Genomic DNA, 23,942 nt, shown 5'->3' with positions numbered 1-23,942 from the left:
ATAATTTTCTGAATATAGTGAGGCATTATATCAACCAAATTTTGAATAGAATAGAAAAATAGATTTTAGTTTAAAATTAAAGTATATGTATATAGATTATTTAATTGGACCCTTTATAAAAGAAGGAAGTGGAGGAAGTTTTATTTATAGAAGGACGGCTAAAATGGTTTTTAACTTGGTTCCAATAAACTATGCAATTTGATTATGTTTTATTCACTTATATTTATTATTAATCCAATTTCAAATTAATTTCATTAACAGTTATTTTAATTATAATAGTTAGTTGTAGTTAGTTATGATTTGAAAATTAAAAAGTTTGAATATAAAAAAACACATACATAGATAATCAAATTCTTTCATCAAAAGATAAAATTAAAATTTTCTTTTTTTTTCGACAACGCGTTTGTTTTTATTTACTCGCATTTTCTAAAGCGCTTTATGCTCTTTACTTAAAAAATTAAGTACCTTTATTTATAATATTCAAGCTTCGTATGTAAAAATTTAAATTTGACTTAATTTCAAGGCATATATGTATGTATGTATAATAGTAATTTTCCGAGTAAACGAAAAATTAGCAATATTATACAAAAAAATTGCCAATTCTTAATCAAAAATTAATTTTTTTCTAGCAATAAATAAAAGAAATTTTTTTAAAGTTTATGAACTGTTAAAAATCCTTTAAAGAAAAGGTTTTTTTAATGAATTAAAATTTTTTTAAATTTCATAATAAAATGAAAATGTAATAAAAATGCGTATATGGTATAAATATAATTTATTTGTACTCGTATGTATTAGTTGTGAGAAATAAATTTTAAACCTAATTTTCTATTGACACCGTTCCACTTGTTTGTTGTTGATTACCTCGTCTATTTATAAAGTTTTTAATGACTGATGGCGTCATAAACTTTAAGTTCGTAAACAACATTAATGTATATGCGTTCGTTTCAATTCCTTTTAAACGTGGTGAACAGTTTTTACTTTTATTGACCGTATTGTGTACACAATAGGTAGGTTATGTGATGGCAACAAATTTTAAATATCGAGTTTTCGGTGGGAACGCACTTCTCCATAGTAGGGAAGTGTAAATAAACTATTTTTAGCAACCTGTCGGTCTGTCGGTCTGTGTGTGCACGCGTGTATCTCAAGTTCTGTTGAACCGATTTACTTGAAATTTCATATGTAAGTTTATTTCCACCATGGTACGGATTGATTAACTTTTGGGATATATCAGGCCTCGAGAACTGCACTTTTTAGCGGGCCTGTTTCACATTTTTGAACATTTTGAAGAAAATATTCAACCGATTTACTTGAAATTTCATACATAAGGTTCGCTCGACCGTCCGCAAAAATTTATATATATATAATTTGAAATTCTTAGAAACTTATAATATAGTTTTTATCACAACTTAAACTTTTACGTAATGTATATACCTGTGTTTATATGTAATTTTGCATGAAAACGACCGAAAGTTTTATTCTCTTCTATAGTACTGAACTTTATGTAAAACTGTTAAAAATTAAATTTAAGTTAAAATTTACAACTTAACGAAACAGAATGCATGCGCCAGTGAATGGACACTTTACGAAATTTTTTTAAAATTTATAATTTATACCTAAAAATAATTTATAAATATATTTTAATTTCTTTAAAAAATAAACTAAAAATTGAGCAAAGAAACAGACTCTGAAATCTGGCAAAGATGAGCCGAGCGAAGCGCAAAGGCATTGTGTTTTTAAGGTTTAGGTTATACTAGATAAACTAAATTCTCGGAATATGATATCAAAAGTGAATCCATTAAGTTTAAAGTTTATATATAAGTTTATACTTTTAATTTTATTGATCTTACACCTTAATTGCCATTACTTAACTTCGGCTTCGCAACTTAATCTGGGGGATGGAAGTTTACATGAGAACCTGTATAGTTAGAAGCTTTGCTCTACAAGTATATGATCTGAAAGCTGATACATTATAATTTCTTCATTTGATTATTAAAGTTTTCTTTGATTTTTTGATCGTCGTTAATTAACTGTATTATAACACGTTCATCCCAAATTGTGTCTTTTCATAAAGAATAACCAGTGAAAATATACAAAGTATTATTGTGTTAAGTTATTGATTTTACAAATTTGTTGCACACTTAAAAAAATTTTATCAATTTTATAGTAGTTAAGAATATTTCAGCTAAAAATAATACTAAAATAACAATAAAAATAAAAAAAAAATACAATATTTCAAATTGCATTATACAAATTTTAAACAAAATTTTCATTTTAGCTCAATTCGATTTCACATGTTGAAAAACCAAAATTTTTGTCCAAATTTTTTCTTTTGCTTTTAAAATTTTTATCCCTAACGTAAATATACAACGAGTCTGTAAACGACGGCTGACATATGAATTTTCCGCAACTATTTTAATGTTACGAATTAAATGTGTTTTAATGAAATGAAGGAACATGAAACATTACGAAAGTATTTAATTTTTTCACCTATAAGTTTATGTTTAGTTATTTATATTGTTTTAAAAAACAAATTTGAAAATTTTGCATAAGAAATAAGCCTGAGATTATAACTGAAAGCTGTTTAAAACAAATTGGGTAGCTTTTAGTTTTATAGCAAAGTCGGATTTTCAATTATTTGGTCATTATACTGTTAAAATATCGTTAATATAATTCAATCAAATTCAAAGTTACTGCACATAAGTTCAGGAGTATAGAAGTGTTTTCAGAAATGAAGTTTATGCTTTGAACTTAGTTAATTCGAAACATGGTACCACTAATTACGTTGTGTTTCACTATCAATATATTTTACGTATATTTATATAAGTAACTTATTTAATATCTAAACTGTACAAATTAAACTTAAATAAAGTTACAAAAATTCTTAATTTTTAGTTAAGCAGAAAAAAAAAGTTTTTTTGACAGATAAATTTATTTACAAAAGAAATTATATAAGACCTTTCAAAAATCACGACTATATGTCAGTAGTGAATAATTTCTAAAGTCTACCTTTTCTTGTCATGTGCAGTTTTAACAATATGTACTTACGGGAAAGAACAACACGCTAAAATTATTGAAACCCATTATGAAAAATATCCAACCTTTAAATATAACATATCGCAAAATCCGTGATTTTTTTTGGTATATGTATGTATTAATGATATGAAATATCATTAATATTATCAAACTATTTGAGATTTGGAATATGATGTGAATTGGAACAAAAAAAATAATTTTATTAATTTTACAAATAATAAAACTTATTTAAAAGTTCAAAACTTTTATGAAATTCAAAAAAATCTTCGCATTGCAAGCTTTATATTTAGGAAAATCGCACATTCAAAAATGCAAAGCTCTCTACTAATCCTAAAAGTATGCAATATTTTTCTTACAATATCAAATCAAATTTAACTTTATTAATTTTTGTATAACATTATTTTATTAAACTAATTGGAGTTTATTCATTATAAAAAAATGCATTGCAGTAATATTATAATAACAAAATATTAAAATTTAATTCGCGACATCTAAACATTTATTTTAATCTAAATATAAAACAAAATGAGCTGATATAGCTGATAACAAACTAAATGTGCTAGCCGCATATAATACCCCTGCTGTCGTATCCAACCAAGAAACTAAAGTACCAATACTGAGAGAAATTGTTAATTGTGCGACAAATAACATACTTGATACTATTGCCACATCTGTGCCTAAGCCACGTGTTTGTTTTATTTGAATATTTTCACCCCTTTTTACTTGAAACTACAATTATTATAAAAATAATTAAAACATTTAAAATGTTTTACTTGTAAACTTACACAGCCACTTGCATGATATTTTGCTACCAATATATAAGGAACTGTAAATAATGTAGAATAAACTATACCAGCTGTTGTACTCAAAACTAAAACTCCAGGTTTAGACGGCCAAATAGCTAAAATTAGCATACCAACAGTGTATGTTATCATTCCACCAATATAAAATTTTTTTAAACTAAAAATTTAAAAAAAAAAAGTGGATTCATGAAAAGAAATTAGTCATATTTTATATTATGATTACCTAAATATACGAATAAACGTTTCTGTGCACATTGAGTATATTGAACAAGAAATAGCATAAATTGCTAAGCCCCAACAACCAAATCTAACACCTTCCTCATAAACTAAGTTTGATTCAGACTGCAAATCCTCCTACAAAATTCATAGCAAAAATCTTTATTAGTATTTTGTATATTTCATTAGTATCGAAAATAAGTTACTGAAGGTTTTCCTCCGAAAACAGCTTCACCAACAAAATCGGTGAAATATAGACAATAGCAAAGATGTGACATCCATGTTAATAAATTTGTTAAGCACAAAATTCTCATTGATTTTGGCATAATTACAATACTTTTCAAATATTTTGCTAACGAAACTTTTTCTTCGTTTTCATTTTCTTCGTCATCATTGTCAATATTTTTTTCAACATTATCGAAACCACCAAAGTCTTTGTTCTCCATATTTCCATTTATATCAGCATTCTCCTCATCAGTGTTAACTTTTTTATATCTACCAAATGAAATTTCGGTAGGGTGACCATTTAATGTGCAATTTAAATTTTGCAATTCCATTGCCATAGTCTGCTAGAATTATTAAAATGTGAATAAACATTTTAATAAAAATAATGATATTTTAACAAAAAAAAAAGTAGTCGCAATAAAATTTATTTTCATTAAAATTTATAAAATGCTTATGAAATTTTACCTCTTTAATATAAAAGATCATATCATTTTTCCCTTTTTCAGATTCCTTTTTGATTGCTTCAATTGAAACTGGTTTCAATAAGGAGTCTTTTTCAATTAAGGGCAATGGAATTTCCCGAAAACTTGTTACAGTTATAACAAAACACATCATAAATAATAGAGTTACTATTGTAAACACTGTCTTAATATTTCCTCCAAAAAAATCTCCAAATGATGTCGATTCCCAATCAATGCCACACATTGCATAACCTAATGATCCACCAATTCCAGCCATTGTTGAAAATATACTCAAAGCAGTAGCATGATCATCTGGTATACAAACATCTAACAAATATGCTCTAGATGGAGTTTGGCAAGTATCAGCATTAAAATCTAGTAGAATTGTTCCCAAAATTGTTAAAATCACAGCAAATTTATAATTTGATGATGAATCATCTATTAGCTGTGGAGCTGTTAAAGCCTCAGCTATTCCGAATTGTGATAAATTTGTATTAACATGACTTTCGGTTTCATTTGAAAAGTAGTTTATTCCAACATCTCCAAGAACTTGTCCCAATTCCTTACCATGTGGGACTAATAAAAGTCCACATAAAATTCCAACTGATAAAATTAATATCAGAGGACGTCTTCGCCCAAACGCTAACCTACAGCGATCACTTATTGATCCTAAAAATGGAGCGACAAAAAAACCTAAAAGTGGTGATAGTCCCCAAACCATTGTCATATGTTTATGATCTATCCCTATTTGTAAAAGTATAGGCGATACAAAAGCTGTTTCAGCTGCATAAGCAAATTCTATACCAACAATAATACAAGACAATCGAATCAAATCAAAACGTGATTTTTTTCTACAAAAATTTAAAGGAAAACAAAAATTAATAACAAGATTATATTTTTAAAGATTTACATAATGACATGCGATTTACCTAAATACATGAGAATAATCCTTTTCTTGCTGTCTAGCATGTTCTTCTCTTATTTTATATAAATATTTCATTATTGGATCACAGCTCATATTCGATTCATTATTACCTATTGTTACGCCAACCATTTTTAAAATTAAATATCGAAGTTTTATGTGTATACGTTTCGCCAATTTTATTTCTGAAATTAGAATAAGAATAAATTTATTAACAAAATGTATAAGAATAATTTAGGATTAAATTTAGATTTTATTAAATCAGACCATATTTTATTAATTTAATAGTATTACTTAATATAAAGTAATTTGCATTCAAATCAATTGTAATTGACAAGAGAAAAATCTTTTCCAGATTCTGGTATTAAAAATCTGGAGAAAAAATTTTGCATCAATGCAATTTGCCACGAAAACATGTGTGTTTATGAACAAAAACAATGAAAATCAATTTGCACATACAATTAAATCATGAAATTCAATCGATTTATTTAATATTTAAATCAACCATCAATAAAAACATTTTTGTTAAAGATACGTTAACCCTTGTCTTCATCCGCTGTAAGTAAAAATAAATCTTTTAAATTTCATCAAGAAATCATATTAAAGAAGTAAACAAATGAGTGTAAATACAGTATAATGAGTATTATATACAGTAAAACCTTTTAAAATTAGACCTATTGAGAGACGAAGTTTGCTATTACTAGAAAAAAACGTCACGCTAAAGTTTTGCAAAACCTTTAGTATTGAAAACACTAAAAACTTTTAGAAATAAAAAGTCGTAAAAATTTTATATAGAATGTAGAACAATTTAAGATTTCTGAACAATTGAAACCAGCAATACCGGAATTGATTTTTGTTACAGTTTATATAAATGTTACAGTTTTTTTTGCAAATGGGAAAACACTATTTAAGGGAAATATTTTAAAACTGAATTTAAAACTGAAAGCAAAAAATTGGCATTATTCATTGATCTGTAAATGTGAGGATCGGAACGTTAAGATAATATTTATGTTTAATTTAACAAAACATGTCTACCCCGTAAAGTTTGTTTAAACAACTTGACTCTATCGCCATCCTGCTATAACAGGTTCTGCTGAATAAAATTTAAGTTTTGATGACTTTTTCATAATTTTGGAAATATATGTATAAGTAATTTAGTTTCATTAAATTCGATTAAAATGTATTCAATAATTTACGTTAAAGATGAATTATGTTGTTATAAGTATTACGGAACTCTGGTATGATTTGCTTACTAAAATGAAATGTTAATACCGGCAAAGAGATAACATTGTATCTGTAATTACAATTTCTATAAAATTGTCTAATATAATTTTGTCTTCAAATTTATGAAATTGATGGCAAAACAACACATTTCGCTCATTAATAAACCACAAAATATCTATTGTATAAATTTTCTATATACGTTTTTCATCTTGTATACAAAACAACATTTTTATCTCAAACATTAGTATAAAATATAGTAGTATAAAAAATAAAACTGAAGCTAAAACTTAATTTTAAAACATTTTATTCTATCCAAATATATGAATGACTCTGTTACATTTGCTTATCATATACCGTATTAAAATGTATAATTGACATGGGGTTAATAAATTTTATTGATCCATATTCAAGAGAAATTTTCAATTTTACAAATAAATATAACAATTGAATAGAAAAAAGGTTAATTTAATTTATCCTTATAAGAATAATATTGAAACTTTAAAACACATTTGTACGCTGCATGATTATTTTGTTGTTGAGAATGAAAATAATATAAAGGAAAATTATTTGCTTATTATTTTTAATTTTATTTTATATTCAAAGCATAACATGTAAATGTATAACCATAGCTTTAACAGTTTGTATCTATAATACATCGCCTTAATGAAACAAATTGTTCATTAAACTCTTACTAAATTATTTTTATATTAAGATTAAAATATTGCACTTGAACTTAAAACAAGTAAAAACGTTTCAGTCGGTACAAACTGATTGAATTATACCCTGCACCTTTCATTGTTATATAGAAATTACTTTTTCAAATATTTAATATTAGCTTTTGGACTTCTATGGCAGCTACCCGAACCTGACAAGCAATTCAACCAAAACTTCAAGACTATTTTACCAAATATTTAAAATTAGCTTTTGAACTTGTATGGCAGCTGCCCGAACCCGTTGTCCGAATTAGTTCAATTACAATAGGGTTCGTTCTTGGCACAAAAGAAACAACTTGTGAAAGTTTGGTGTCGATTGCATTATTCGTTTTTGAGTTATCGTGCGATCGGACTATGAATCGGCGAAGAATATATACATATGTCCATACCGCAGATGACTTCTTCAAGTAGTTACAAACCCCATACCAAAGTTAATATACCCTTCACGAAGTGCAGGGTATAAAAACATAGTTGGAAAGTAAATTTTGTTTTTTAAGAGAAAATTACATTCAATTTAACTTTTTCTCCAACTCATTTAAAAGGTCATTAATAAAACATCTCTATAATTGTGTTTCACTTAAATTATCTTCAATGTTTTATACAGGGTGTTCCGCGTAAGGTGACAAATAACTTCAAGGACGATTCTTTCATCAATTTCCAGCAAAAAATTGTATTAACTAAAAATTATAAATGGATTAACTTTTAGATCTCATTGTAACGCATCTAAAAAAAAAAAATAATAATAACTAAAATTTTCGAGAAATTTCGAGTTTTGTTTAAAAAATTTCAAAAAAAAAACAAAAATTCTGACTTTGACGAGCTGTATCTCGAAGCCGCCACACATACAATTTTTTGCTGGAAATCGAGCAAGTTATCATCCCTGAAATTATTTGCCACCTTATGTGAAACACCCCGTATAACAAACCAATATCTATTCTAAATCACTAGAAAAAAATTTTTTTTTGTATCATTATTTTTTATTGTCGGGAATTGTCCAAAAAATTATTTTATAAATAGAAAACAAATTAATTGTGTAATATTAATATATTTTTTAATTTCTTTTTAAAATAAAACCAATTCTTAAGAGTTTCACTTCATCTCGTAGTTTTTACGTAAGTTAGAAAACAATATTGAACGTATCATTGCTATGTAGCATCATGTTACGGTAATAACGAAAAGACATAAGAGCAACAATAATAGGCACAATGCCTATTAATTAAACAAGCTGTATTAGTAATTCAGTAAGTATTAAAAATCTGTTATGAAGAATTTACGAAGCTCTTCTGCTATCTTATTTTTCTACTTTTGAAATACATTTACTCAAATAATCGTCTAATACGATTAATCAATTAAAAACTAACTTTCATGTAGAACTTTAGAATTAGCATGATAAAAAAAATAAAGATAAGGTTGGTTTTCAATTGAATGGTATAATTTTGTAATATTAAAACAAAAAATACAATTTTCGAACATTGCATTTATTTTGGAAAAAAAGATTAAATTATTGTTTCTATTTAAAGAAATATTAAAAAACACATGGGCTAAACCGGTATCTTACCATCTCTAAATTTAAATGGCAATTTTTTTCCCAAAATTGAAACGCTCTATATTTTGTTTTATTTTTTTTTTCCTTCTTCACTCCTAGGATTAATTGTGAACATATGAAAATTTTTTTATAGTGACCTGATCGGGGTTTGACCCCGAAACCCTTCAGTTAAAGGACCGGTGCCATAACCACTGCAACACTGGTCAGGTCTCTATATTTTATAATATAAGATTATTTAAAAAAAATTTAAATCAGTTAAAAAGGTTGAACGTAGAGTAAGAGAAAATATTATAAAAAGAAAAGGTTGATGATTTGAGAAGTGTTTAACATAATGAGTGCTAGACGCCGATGAAGGGTGCAAAAAAGTAGCTCAGCAATAACTTTTGACAATGAAAGAGCTTTATTTGATAACACACTATCGAATGTGAATATTAATTTTGCAGAAATAGAAAGTTTCAACGTAGCTTGAGAGAACTTTATTATAAAAAATTATCTAAATACTAATATGTGCATCAGGGCAAAAATAAATTATATTCTGTTGACTGTTTAATTGATACCGATAGTAATATCTGTGTCCTAATATATAACTATTTAAAATTCATAAATCAATTTTATAATTACAAGATCAATCCAATAGCAATACCCGGTCTAGTCGCTGATGTAACTATTAATCAAGATATGTATAAAGATATTGAGAATCATTTTATAAACAATAATTGTATAATAGCTGAAAAGAACATTGGAATAAATTTGTTGAAAGTACCTGCGATAAAAATTGTCAATGAGAAAATAAAAATAATAAAGAATATTTTCGAACGAGATCATAAAATCAAAAATAGTGGAATATAACATGCTTACACCCGTAGTACCAATAATACTGAAGAAGAAACGAACAAAAGATTGTAGAAAATCGGATCAAACAATGGTTAGGTGATATAATAACTGAAAGTGCGTCGGATTATGGAGTTGTGTTAGTAAAGAAAAAAACGGGTTCATAAAGAATGTGTGTGGACTATAGAACTATAATTATTAAACTAAGCATTAATAAAAAAAATTATTAAGAATAGGTATCCCATACCGAATATTGAGGAATAGATTAACATATTGCAAAAAATGAATTTCTTTATAGTTTTGGATCTAGAAAATGGATTTTTTAATATTGATAGAGATAAATCGAGTAGAAACTGTACATCATTTATTATCACCCAGGGAATTCGAATTTATCAGAGTTCCTTTGGACTTTGTAATTATCCAAATGTTTAATTTTATTTTTAGAAATTTAATCGCACAAGGACATCTCATAATTTACATTAATGTTATACATTATTGAATACGGTAAGAGCATTGATCATCTTCAGAAAGTGCTGGAAGTTAAAGATTGAATGTGGAGAAATTGAATCAAATTGTATATACTGGGCATCAATTTACGGAAGGAACTATCAACAACAAGTTTCCCAGTACCTACAACTACTAAACAGCTGCAAAGTTTTTTGAGACTAGCCCATTACATTATAAAATTTAACCCAAATGTTTTCATAAGAGCAAAACCTTTAAGTTATTTATTCAAAAAGACTACTCAATTAACAATTGACAATATGGATTTTCGCATATGGAACATACACAGAGTTGCACACAGATGCGTCGCAATGTAGTTTTAGTTAAGTTTTACTCCAAAAAGTTTCTCAAAATGGCCTTCTTCATTACGTATGTATATTATTTTAGTAAATTAATAAGCATTCTTAATTTAATTAGGACTAATAATATAGAAAACAAATTGTAGTTCATATGAGCTATTATTAAATCTTTAAAAAAGTTTCAGTTTATCTACTAGGTCCACTTTTTAAAATTGTAAAAGATTGCCAACCTTTTACATGCACTATGAAGAAGAAAGATTTATGAACTAGAGTAGCAAGATGTTTACTATTGAATGAAGAAATTGATTACGAAATTGAGCATGGAAGTGATAGCAAGATGCGTCTTGTAGATGCCTTGAGCAGGAATCTTGCAATATTTTTGTTAATTTGTTTTATTATATCTTTATATCTTAAATATGTATATCGAACATTTAGTGCCAATAATTCTTATACTAAAGCACAAGCCGCATTAAGATTTTACATTAAAAGAAAAAATACTTTTCAAAAACATAAATAATAATTTCTCATTTTTCGTTTACAGAAATTCACGACAGAGGTAATTTTCACCATAAGAAATTGCAAGAAATTATAGAAAACAACATCCCAGCAAACTCGTTGAAAGAAAAGTTCTTATTAAACCCGAGCAATAATTAATTCTTTTTAAACCCGATACCTAAAAGCGAGTGTCATCTAGAAACTTATAGGTACTCAATTGCGAATATATTTTTTCTGCAAGTAATGCAGCTATACAAAAACTTTAAATTATCGCAGAAACTTTTTGTTATCCCATCAGAACTATAACAAATAAAAGGGGACATTTATTTTCCACAAATTTCAAGGATCACAATATTAAATTACATTATATTACAGTTGGATTACCAAGACGAACCGTGCATTTTGAAAGTACCCATTCTGTTTAAATTTTCTGTCTTACAAAGCTTTTAATGGATGATTCTGATAAGTAGTACAGTTTGGCAAACCGGTACAGTAAATAATGGATTCCACCTATCAAAAGGCAATCAAAACTAAACCCTTTTCGAGTCCTTACACAATGTAAAATGAAAACTGGAAAGGACTTGAAATTTGATGGACATCAACTTAAATAAAAGCAAATTGAATAAAAACGAATGAAAGCAAAAACAACTTGATGGAAAACAAATTTTTTAATTTGAACTAAATTACATAATTTTGTAATATTAAAAGTAAAACTTAAACTTTGTAACATTGCATTTATTTTTGGAAAATGTATTTTTCCTATCTACCACATTGTTTCCGAATAAAAATAAATGCTCATAACTTCGAAACGATCGGCAGCCAGTTTCACAGGCGATTGATTGCTTTTAGTTTTCGATCTTACAATCAATTTGATTTGAGCTATAATTTTTGAGATAGAACTCGTAAAAATCAGAATTTTTGTTTTTTTTTTTAATTTTTTTTTTTAAAACTCGAAATTTCTTGAAAATTTGTGTTATTTTTTTTTTGTTTTTTTCAATGTGCTACAACGAGATCTAAAAGTAAACCCATATAGCATTTTCTTCTATCTCCCATAGTTTTTGCAGTAAAACGTGTGTTAAAAAAACATACGAAAAATGCAATTTATAAGTTAATCTTACTCCTCTTTTTAATCTCAAAAGAAAATAATTTCTTCACTATAAAAAGTTAAGTAATTACTTTTTTATTTTCACACTTTCAATTTAAATTTTAATGTTAAATTACACCTTCTTTTTAAAACAGTTATAACACTAAATTTTAAATTTTTAAAAAAGAATAACTTCAAATGTATCAAATTAATCATTCGCAAAATTTTTCTTAATAAATTTAACAAAATAAATTTTAAATTTGAAGAAATAGTTCAAAATTTTAATAGCAAATTACGGACACATCAATTGGAAATGGTAATAAAATTGGAAATGACTGCGAAAACATGATTTTCTAACGATTTATATAAAAAGTTTTCGTTTATTAATTTTCACTTTTTCCAAAGTTATTTAAATTTATCCCAAAAACTTTTAATTTAAAAATATATATGCATTGATTTTAATCACATTGTATTACAAAATAAATATATGAAATTTTTATATTATTACAGGAGATTTACATTAATTACTTATGATATTAGGAAATTTGAGTTTATTTAACTATGTATCTATACCCGTTGTCACTTTCAATAGATTAATTTGCATAATTATACTACTATATTAATTATATTTTAATTAATATGGTAAACCTTGTTATTTTACTAATATTATTTATTAAAAACAAACAATCTATCTATATATTCACTAATATTTTATAAATTAACGTATATATATATCTTTTTTCCTTTGCAAATTTTAATTCCCGCGAATATTTCTTATTAGTATGCCACCTACCAACGTATGTTTCCTATACTAACTACACATAACTCTGGCAGGTATTTCTCCAATTATAATAGTTTACGATTACAAAATATTAAAATTTCACCCAAATCCAATAATATAAAACAGATTTTAGTCATATTAAAATAAAATTAATATATCGCAAATATTTATTTGATGTTAATACTTTTCTATTTTCTTTTTAGCACTTTTCCAAAAAATTTTTTGAAAAAAGTACTTATTAGTTTCACTCTGTCCGTCCGTCCATCCGTCCGTCCGTCTGTCCGTCCGTGTGTCTGTTTACAAAACTTCTACACCTTTGAAGATAGAAAGCTGAAATTTAATACGTACATAGATCTTCACTAGAAACTTATTTCCGTAGAACAAAATTTTTACTTATCTCCCCCCTCTAGAAGTTATACCCCCCCAAAACCCTAATGGCCTTTTTTAAATATTTGTTGCAATGAAACCATAAGCATTTTTGAAATTTTGCAAACGCAGAAAGGCAGTGGCTTGCTTCCCTTTGCGCGGTATACTATAGTTCAACTTAAGAAAAACAAAATGGCCGCTCAAATTTACCGTTATTTAAAGTCCTTTTTTTCCAAATTTTTGATGTCGTTTTTCTTCTAGACCCCAGACTGTAGAAGCTTGAAATTTTAGGAACTTTTAGATATTAATAAATAGTTCATTTTGTTAGAAGAAAATTTTTTTGCATCTCCACCCCCTCTCAAGTTATCGCCTCTTGAAATTCGTAAAATTTGAATTTTTGACACCTTATATTTCCGAAACCGCAAGCTTTTCCAAATTTTTATAAACGCAAGAAGCTAACGGTAAATTCCGTGAAATTAAAAAATATAATTATTTTTCTTAACTCACACAATTAACCCTTAAAATCGAGCATTATGTTAACCCCTTTTTATATTAATTTTTGCTTTATTTCAAAGACTGCATAAATCGTTCATGCTAAATATATGCAATCCTAGAAATAGTTTTGTATATGAATGAAAATAATTTTAATAGTGTGATAGCTATACATAGACTGTATTTAAAAGCAGAATTTTCACTTGTTGAAGGGAAAAGTGCTACAATACAAACCATTGGTTTGACCCAACTTTATTTTTAATGAATTAAACGTAAATTTTGTAAATCTTTAAGGCTTAAATCAATAAAAGGGAAAACACATATTATAGATTCCGTTTTTTGATCATTTTATCATAGCGCATGATTGCAAAATTGATATTTCTTTAAAAAGGGAAGTAGAAAAAAATTCTGTTCCATCGCTTCGTCTATGTATGTGCATACATGTGTATAGATAGTTGAATATATTATGTACTATATATGTATACTATATGATATAAATGTATACATTTATGTATATAGTATACATACTATATGATATAGTATAAGTATATACTATATAATATATTCTATATAATATTCAAACCTCAAAAAATTCAAATATTAGATAATTTTATTCAATTAGAAAAAATTATGTCTCGAAAGAGCTTAGCAAATTAAAATGAATCATTATGAAGATTAAAAAGAAATGTGCGTAATAGTCTCAAATTGATAATTAACATAATTTTATTCATTATTATATGAACACCAAAGCAAACTCTATAATACAATATACACTTGGTTCTTTTTTGTACACTAATCTGTATGAGCAGTTTTTAGCACTTTTCCAAAAAAATTTTGCAAAAAAATGCTTATTAGTTTCACTCTGTCTATCCGTCTGTCCCTCCGTGGACATGTTTACCAAACTTCTACACCCTTGAAGATAGAAAGCTGAAATTTTATATGTAGATAGACCTTTACTAAAAACTTATTTCTGTGGAAGAAAATTTTCACCTATCTCCCCCCTCTAGAAGTTATACCCCCCAAGACCCTAAAAATTCCATTTTTTAACTATTTGTTGTAGTGAAACCGCAAGCATTTTTCAAATTTTGCAACGCAGAAAGTTAGTAGCTTGCTTCTCCCATCGCAGTTTACTATAGTTAAACTTTAAAAAAACAAAATGGCCGTTCAAACTTACCGTTATCTAAAATCCGTTCTTTCCAAATTTTTGAAGTCGTTTTACTTCTAGACACCCGGTTGCTGGAGCCTGAAATCTTAGCATCTTTCAGATACTAAAAAATAGTTTTTTTTGTTAGAAGAACATTTTTTTCCATCTCCACTCCCTCTCAAGTTATCGCCTCTTGAAATTTATAAAATTTGAATTTTTGACAGCTTATATTTCCGAAACCGGAAGCTTTTTCAAATTTATATAAACGCAAAAAGCTAACGGTAAGTTCCATGACATTAGCAAATATTATTATTTTTCTTAACTCACGCAATTAAACCCTTAAAATCGAGCATTATTTTAACCCCTCTTGAAGTAATTCTTGCTTTATTTCAAAGACTGCAAAAATGGTTCATCCTAAATATATGCAATCCTAAAAATAGTTTTGTTTATAAATGACAATAATTTTAACAGCGGTAGATATACGTAGACTGTATTTAAAAGCAGTATTTTCACTTGTTGAAGGGAAAAGTGCTACAATACAAACCATTGGTTTGACCCAACTTTATTGTTTTAACTAATTTAAACAATGTTGAAAAGAATGTTAAAAAAATGTTGATGGTATTCAACAGTAGGGACGGTGGGATGGATCAAGTTGCTGTGGTTCAGACGCCTGCGAGTAGTTTTAGAAGGTTAAAAAAATCAGATTGAAAAACTTCTGTCCAAGCGATCACTCTCAAGAACTTTAACATCAATCGAAGACTACCCTGTATACGCCGATGTACGGAAATAACATTGATAACATTTGGAACAAAATTAAATTGGGTCACATGCAGACGCGTACATTATTGTTAATTTGAACAATATGTATTTTTTGAACAATATGTATTTACAAATTTTTTTTGTAATATTGGTTGAATTAAATTATTTTAGTATTTTATTAAATCACCCTGAGGTCACCTTGAATTATTGATAAGATAAGAGGAGCTCACATAATTCCAAATAAAAATGTCAATGACTTTTCAAAATTAAAGTTTTAAAGATTGTATTTATTTAATTCTTAAGAGCACAATGTAAGTGTAATTTTTGTTTCAAGTATTAAAGTATTATTGTTATTGTAATTGTATATTAAAAAAAAAGTTTTGTTATAATATTTTAAATATTCTCATTATTTAAAATATTACACAGATTGTAATTCCAGTTTGATAATACTAATAATTCACCTTATTCAAATAAATGACTAAACACTTAACACTTTTTCTTACTTGAGCATTTAAGATGTTTCTGTTGGTATTGTAAATATGCGTAGTATAACGGATATAATATAGACAATAGTATCCAAATGGCAATATACTTGGCACATTTTTGAAAATAGACATCTAATAAATTTAAGCAATAATCATGAAATAGAGAATTTAGTAAATGTAGAAGTGCAGAATTTTGAAGAACGTTCATCGACACTGCGTCATATTTTTATATTCTCAGATAATTTAAAATCAGATCAATTAAATGAAGAAGATACAGTAAATAATTATTTTATTAGAACTAACGAGTTAAAGGATATTTTTGCAGGACTAAAAAAACAAAAAATCTTCAGGAATAGATAAAGTTCCTAATATAATTTTAAAGCAAATTTCTGAAAAGATTATTAAAGCTTATACTGTTATATTTAATTCGAGATCTGTGAAAAACGGCAAAATAGTTGCAGTAAGAAAGCCTGGCAAGGATCCAACGAATCCTGACCATTATAGGCCTATAAGCTTGACACCTAGCATCAGTAAGATTTTTGAAAAAGTTGGCCAAAAAACGTTCACTTAGTATTTCATGAATACGTAGATATTGCCATGCAACTCCAGAAGTTAAATTTAAATATTTGGAAAAATAATAAAGTCAGATTCATGAAACTTGGCAGTTGGGTGCCCAGTTATAGGTCAGACATAATTTTGAAGTTTTGGTTGAATTGCTTGACAAGTTCGAGTACCTCCCATACAAGTCCAAAAGCTTATTTTAAATATTTAGAAAAATAATAAAGTCAGATTCTTGAAACCTGGCAGTTGTGTGTCCAGTTAAAGTTCAGACATATCCACGAAAATTCTGCAGAATGGTTTCACAGGTTCGAGTAATTGCTATACAACAACGAAAGGTGCAGGATATAATTCAATCGGTTTATACCGACTGAAACGTTTTTACTTGTTCTAAATATTTTCATCCAGAGTTAAAGTTATAACATATCAAAGTTTAATTAGACCTATTATAACATACGTTTGTCCCATATGGTACAATATAAATGCTTCCGTGATGGAAAAAATTAGAATTTTAGAAAGAAAATGTATAAGGGCTTGTTTGAAAAGACATAGAAAATCGGATACAAATTATAAACACTACATATCTAAAATGAATATTTATAATTTGAGAATTATAAGAATTAATAGTTTTATTATATCATTGGTTCGCAATCATTTCAAAAGGAGAAATCAAATACAGAGTAATTCTTTTATATATCATTCGATATTCCAAAATAAAAAATATTTTAGAAACTCTGTACATACAACTCTCAATAAACCCCATTCCCCTGGAAGCTTTCTGAATAGTGCTAATTTCTTCCAAAATGAAAATAAAATTCCAGTTTTTTATCATATATGACGCAGGCCAAGGGATAAAAAAATTCTTTTTGGTCCGGATATAGTACGGATATTTCGCTGGTAGATTTAAATAAAAAATGTAAACGGAACTAATATTGGTGGTTAAATTCGTAACATTCTCAGTGTAAATTTAGTTTTTAGTTAGTATGTAGGATTCGATTTGTTAAAAAAAATAATACATATTTAAAAAATTTTTTTTTCAATGGTTGATAATTTTTCCGAAATATAATTTTTTTTTTTTTTATTGGTGTGAAAAGAAAACTTCCTTTTATTCGGAATAAAATACTTTTATTTTTCGCTAATATATTTCGTGCGCTACATACGCACTTTATCAAAGCTGATTTTCTTCAATTAGAAGAAAAAAATACATATTTGTTTTTTTTTAATTTTCAATTATTAAATAATAATATAGTAAACATTAATTAAGTTGATATATATATAAATAAGAAAATATGTATTGATTGAAATCAGCTATAAACATTATATAAATATAATTAGTATTATTATGTAAAGGTAGTTGGTGAAATTTCGATTTAATAAAAAAATGTCAATGTTTTACTTAATAATTAGAGGATTAAGTTTAAGAGACAAAAAATAATGACATATAATGAAAAAGATTACAAAATAAAGGTATTTTAAAAAATAATGACATTGCAACTGGCAGTACTGAAAGAAATTTCAATTAATTTGCAAAATATTAAATAAGAGATGGAAAAATGGGCTGTCATAATTTATATGACTGAAAATAGATCTAATAAATTAAAAAGTTTTCATATTTAATTACAGAGTTTATTATACAATTGATTTTATTTTAATTGCAGTATTTCGAAAGCAAAAAAATTATGAAACCAGCTATAAATTCTTAATCGTTTTAAGTAATGACAGAAAACAATAAAAATAAATTAATTTCTTTTGATATTTCGGTTCTTTTTACAAATTTTTTCTTCTTTATTAAAAGATGGCATCTTTAAAATAATTGGTTTTTAAAAGACTTGTTCTAATAATTCAGTCTGAAAACTAATGTAATTAAAATGAAGGAATATATTATTTTTAATTTAATAGAACGAACGTTGAAGAAATTTTTTTATTAAATAAATATGCAGGGTCTTTGGTCAAGATAGCAAATAATTTCAGGGGAAATTATTTTCTATCTTAGACTATCTTAGATTCTTAGATTTTCTATCTTTTTATTCAGGGTCTTTGGCTAAGATAGCAAATAATAGACCAATTGCTAAAATTGGTTTGCGACCACCATGTCAGCGGTTTGCGACCACCACCAAACTTTTGTTAAGATTTTATGAAAGTGAGAATTGATTATAAGTTAGAATTTTTCCAAAAGTTGAAAATTTATTATTTAAACGAAAAAAAATTATTATCTGTCTTAATAGAAACTCCGTAAACCACACTTTAAAATTTATTTTAGCTTTTTCTGTTATGGATTGTTTTTATTATTTACATACATTTCATATATACAAACACATATGTTATTATATTACAAACATTTTAAGGGCTTTACATGAAAGTAAATATTTGTATTAAGAATTTATTACCTACATAAGTATATTTTTACAAGTGGATTTAATGGTAAACAATAGATACGCATTTTATTTTAAAGCTTAGAGCAGTATTTCTTGGTATAGAAAAACATTTATTTTCATACTTTGCTCTTGCAAATAACAAACTTTATGATTAAGTATCCTTAATTTGAAATCAGTTACTGACAGCAGTATCAATGTAAGCAATAATCTCAGCAAATAAAACTTCTTATTCTAAATTCCTTAAGAATCAATATGATGCTAAAGAAATTTAGAACAATAACGCATAATTTTTTACTGATGCAATTTCTTTTACTGATGTGTATATACATACATATATTGTATAAAATATATAATGAAAAAGATTACAAAATAAAGGTATTTTTAAAAAAAAGGAAAAGACCTCGTTTGCAATTTTTGTCTTTTTTGAGACCACCAGCAAAAAAGAGGTGTAGAATCACCAACTTAGATCATATCAAAAAATTAAATGTACCATGTAACTCCAAACGTTATTTTGTCAGATTTTAGACACTTTTGAAATATCAGTATATATACTCGAATTTTGCAAAAACACAAATGAAAAAATCTCCCTTGTCTTCGGTGAAAACGGTTGATATGTCATAATCGCTTATGATATTTGCCATACAATGAAGGTATAGTTTTAAGAATGCGCACGAACAAATATATTGTTAAGGCTCTTACGTATAATAAAAAATCATTCAAATTGCAAGACTCGTTATGGTAGCTGTCATGCCATTTCAAAAGTTAGTCGGTTCTATATTATAGAAACTATTGAAACTACAGCACTGAAATTTTTCACAAACAAAATTGGTAATTTGGTCATTATTTTCGTCAAAAGTCTTTGAAATTGTATGGGTTTATATAGTAAACTGTCATGTATATCTGAAATAGTGTAATAAGTGCAATAATACAAGAGGACCTATAAGATGGTGTTCAACATTTGAAATTACTCACTCACACAGGTGTCACTGAAATTAGAGAATACCCTACCTATTCTCGTTCATTTATACAATTGCCAGCTTAAATCCTGAATCAAATGTGTTCTCAAAATATTATGAGTTACTTACACTTATAAAATATAAATTACATTGCTGTGATGATTGTTATTACTTTAATATTTCGCTAACACTGTCGGGAAGCTTTTCAGCATTAAGTCATTTAACCTTAATTTATGACAAAATATGTCAAGAAAACTATAATATATTTATATTAAAAATCAGTAAAAGAGTGTGTTAACAAAATAAGGTCAGAATATATTATGGCAACAAACAATAAAAAAATTGAAAAGCATAATACAATAAGATTAAAGAAAATATTGGAAATCAAGTTGACGTTTGTTTTCCCTGTAGGGCGTTTTCGTTCATTAATTAGGAAGTTGAATATCAGATTCATTGCTAATAAACGATGAAACGAAAGATAAATTAATGGTCAATATTTGCACGACTTCTAGAAACTATAATATGTAATGCCTATAATATGTGATAATGAGATGACTATAATGTATATAAGAATTTTTGAAGAGATTCCAATATGTTTTAATGTAAAAAACGCCCATACTATGGAAAGAGTTTGAATATGTCATACCAAAAGTCTCTATGTTTCAAATATTCGATTCGACATAAAAAGCTTGTTTTAAAGTCAAATTGCGTATGCACTTAAACAAAATTCATTAATTACAATACAGGACCTAGTATTAAAATACAGTCCTTCTTAAAAACAAAATGTAGTTTTTTCGAAACAAATTTAAAAAATCTCTAGAATATTTTGAACAAATATTTTTTATGCTCGGTTTATGAAAACTTTCTTAAGACAAAATATGAAAAATATTAAACATATTTTTTTGATTTAAAATTTGAACATTTCCATATTTATTAAAAATATTAGTAAGTTTACATAACTCATTAAGTGTGATAATAATAATGAAAGTGATAATTTATGGTTGTACCCGATATTTTTAAGAAAACTAAATTATTTTTGAAGCAATTGGGTAATTGTAAATAAATTTGTATATAAAAAGTGAAAATTACAACATCTTAGTACGTGGTAGGATTCAAAAACTATAACATTCCAAAGTGGCCTTAAATGTTTGTCAGCATTTTTTAGCATGTGAAATTATGTCGTTGAGAAAATTATTTTTATTGAAAAATCTAATTATAATATACAAACAGACTATATGAATTCTAATTATGTACTTTAGCTTCGCCTTAAAAAACAAAATTAGACAGAACACCATACGAATTCAATAAAATAAAAGAAATTTGCAACTATTAATTCTAAATATTTATGAAAAAAATAAGATGATACGGTTAATTAGGTTGCTTTTTTAAATCGAATAGTGCTTTTAATTGAATTAATACACATCGAAAAAAGAATTTGTTGAACAGAAGATTCATTTATTTTTAAACGAATTTAAGGCATACTTACATACATATAAGCTTAATTTCTTGAACTTCATTACCAATATTTTTTTATAATTCTTGTTGTTTTGTGTTATTATTCAGTTTTACAGATACCTTCCTCAGTGGCAAATTATATGACAGGCAAACTAAACGCTCAGGGGAGGGGGGAAGCGAGCTTTCAAGCGCCCGAAAAAATGGTGTGAATTTTTCTAGTGCCAAGGAATTTGTTTTGAAACCAATTTTTAAAATTTTTTTTTGCGTTTGATATTTTTCATACCTTTTTTATTTTGCATAATTAATTTTTTTAATAACATAATTTTTGCGAAATAGCAAATACAAATTTTTTGTAAATATTTTTATTCTCAGAAAATAAATGTTCAAAAATTAAGTTAAAAAAATCACAATAAATTTTTACCATTTGTATTTTATTGTAGTTCAACTCTCTAAAAGTACGTTTCAACTGTAAATGAAGCAAGATTCAAATAAATTGGTTTGTCTAGTTTGTGTTATTTTTTATCAATTTTTCAATAATTTTACCAGATGAACTAGTTTACTAAGTGAACTAATTCTGAGGAACTCGGACTGGTTCTAATGACGGAGAAGAGAAAGATCCGGCTGCACTACAACGGGCTTGGGTGGCCTAAGTGTACCCTTCGGGGAGCCGTGCAAACTAACTAACTAACTGCTGGGTGAACTAACTTTTTATAAATTTTATGCAAAATAATTCGACATGGAAGTAAATTTCGTATTTAAAAAGACCAAAATTTGAATAAATTCTTTTACATAAACCTGGAAATACGGAATTTTACTTTCATATTTTTAGGAATATCTAAATGTGAGATGTTCACTAATTTAAATGTGAGAACACTTATGTTCACCTAATTCACGAAAACCTTTCTTTTTTTTTGTGTAATTTGATTTTAAGGGCCCAGATATTTTTACCACTTAGAGCCCCCCCCTCATTTGGCCCGCCACTGGTTTTGTGTCTTGCATACACAAAATGTATTCGAATCTGTATAAAAACGAATACTCCATGTTTTTGATTCGCATGTCAATTTTTCTATATGTTTACACGAGTTATTGGCCTAGAGTATTATGATAGCGAAAACATATGATTTATGATTTTTTGGTTTATTAATAATATCATCATATATACCTAAAATAAATTCAAAATAAATATTTATTGATATGTAAATTTCAATTAATGCTTAATAAATTTTCATTTAAATTTGTTATAAATTTTGAGTTAAAACCTCAATTATTTATCAACCCATAACCACAAAAAATTTTTACTAAATAATGTAACAACAGCAGTAATTTGATGTTTTTAAATTAAATCAAACTCTAGAAAAAAGAAAAATAAGTAAGACCACTAAAATAATCAACTTTATTTTAGAAAATAGAAAAATAATTGCTTAAAAACTCAATTTTCAACTCAGTTCACACTTCATTCACAACTTTAATAACTTAACTTTTAAACTTTTATTTACAGCATAATCAAAAATTGCATTAATTTAATTTTTACTGCTCTTATAAATTTAAATATACATATGTACGTATGTATTTGTTATTTAAACTTATTTTATTTAAACCAATTAAATAAAAATACATTAACGGTATTTACAATATTAGGAATTAAACTTAAAGTGTAGTATTTAAACTAACACCAATATTAAGTTGCAAATACAAACAATAAATTTTATTCTCACCTTTTTACATAAATAAATTTAAGTATAATTGCTTTTAGTTCAGAACACAATAAGTAATTAGACCTTTTTATGTTTTGAATTTAAAATTGTAGTGTTTCAGAATATCTTATAATTAACATAATCGAATGCAACTATAGTTCAATTAAACTCATACAATTTTATATGTATATACCATAAAAAAAATTGAAAATATTTTTGTTAATCACAAAGGAAATCCTTTTGTTTTCGTATGTATTTTTTAATTTATATTTAAATTTAATTTAAATTTATTGCAATTATAAAAATTTAATTTTTAACTTTTTTGAAAATATTAATGATTTTTACATTAAATATTGATTTTTTAAATGTCTTCTTTTATAACTTACATTTATTGCACTGAAGTTGAAATATTTAAAATGAATTTCACTTAAAAGAAAAAATAAAAATGTTAAATTAAAACATTCTTGCATCACTTTCACTATGTTCATTAGAAAAAGAATATAAAAATTACAAAAATTATT

General features: G+C 26.3%; 1 protein-coding gene across 3 annotated transcripts; it reads right to left on the bottom strand.

Moving 5' to 3' along the window:
* Nucleotides 1-3,425: 3,425 nt before the first annotated feature.
* On the bottom strand, nt 3,426-23,881 carry LOC129606186 (proton-associated sugar transporter A-like). 3 transcript variants are annotated; one of them, XM_055516340.1, is made up of 7 exons: nt 23,808-23,881; nt 5,668-5,845; nt 4,743-5,589; nt 4,259-4,621; nt 4,060-4,190; nt 3,819-3,993; nt 3,426-3,762 (listed from the first exon to the last, which is right to left on the bottom strand). In XM_055516340.1, the coding sequence occupies exons 2-7, from the start codon at nt 5,790-5,792 to the stop codon at nt 3,538-3,540; spliced, it is 1,866 nt and encodes a 621-aa protein (XP_055372315.1). In that variant the 5' UTR covers nt 5,793-5,845; nt 23,808-23,881; the 3' UTR covers nt 3,426-3,537. The 3 variants fall into 3 exon arrangements, with proteins under 3 accessions (XP_055372315.1, XP_055372314.1, XP_055372316.1); XM_055516339.1 differs by lacking the exon at nt 23,808-23,881 and adding an exon at nt 23,443-23,531; XM_055516341.1 differs by lacking the exon at nt 23,808-23,881 and adding an exon at nt 23,443-23,531 and having other exon boundaries at nt 4,259-4,618.
* Nucleotides 23,882-23,942: the final 61 nt, after the last annotated feature.

This window comes from Condylostylus longicornis, unplaced genomic scaffold (assembly GCF_029603195.1).
Source record: "Condylostylus longicornis isolate FDR11 unplaced genomic scaffold, ASM2960319v2 ptg000018l, whole genome shotgun sequence".
In the NCBI taxonomy this organism is placed as follows: Eukaryota; Metazoa; Arthropoda; class Insecta; order Diptera; family Dolichopodidae; genus Condylostylus; species Condylostylus longicornis.
Note: the sequence above shows the minus strand (reverse complement) of the source record. Positions and strands in the feature narration are given on the sequence as shown.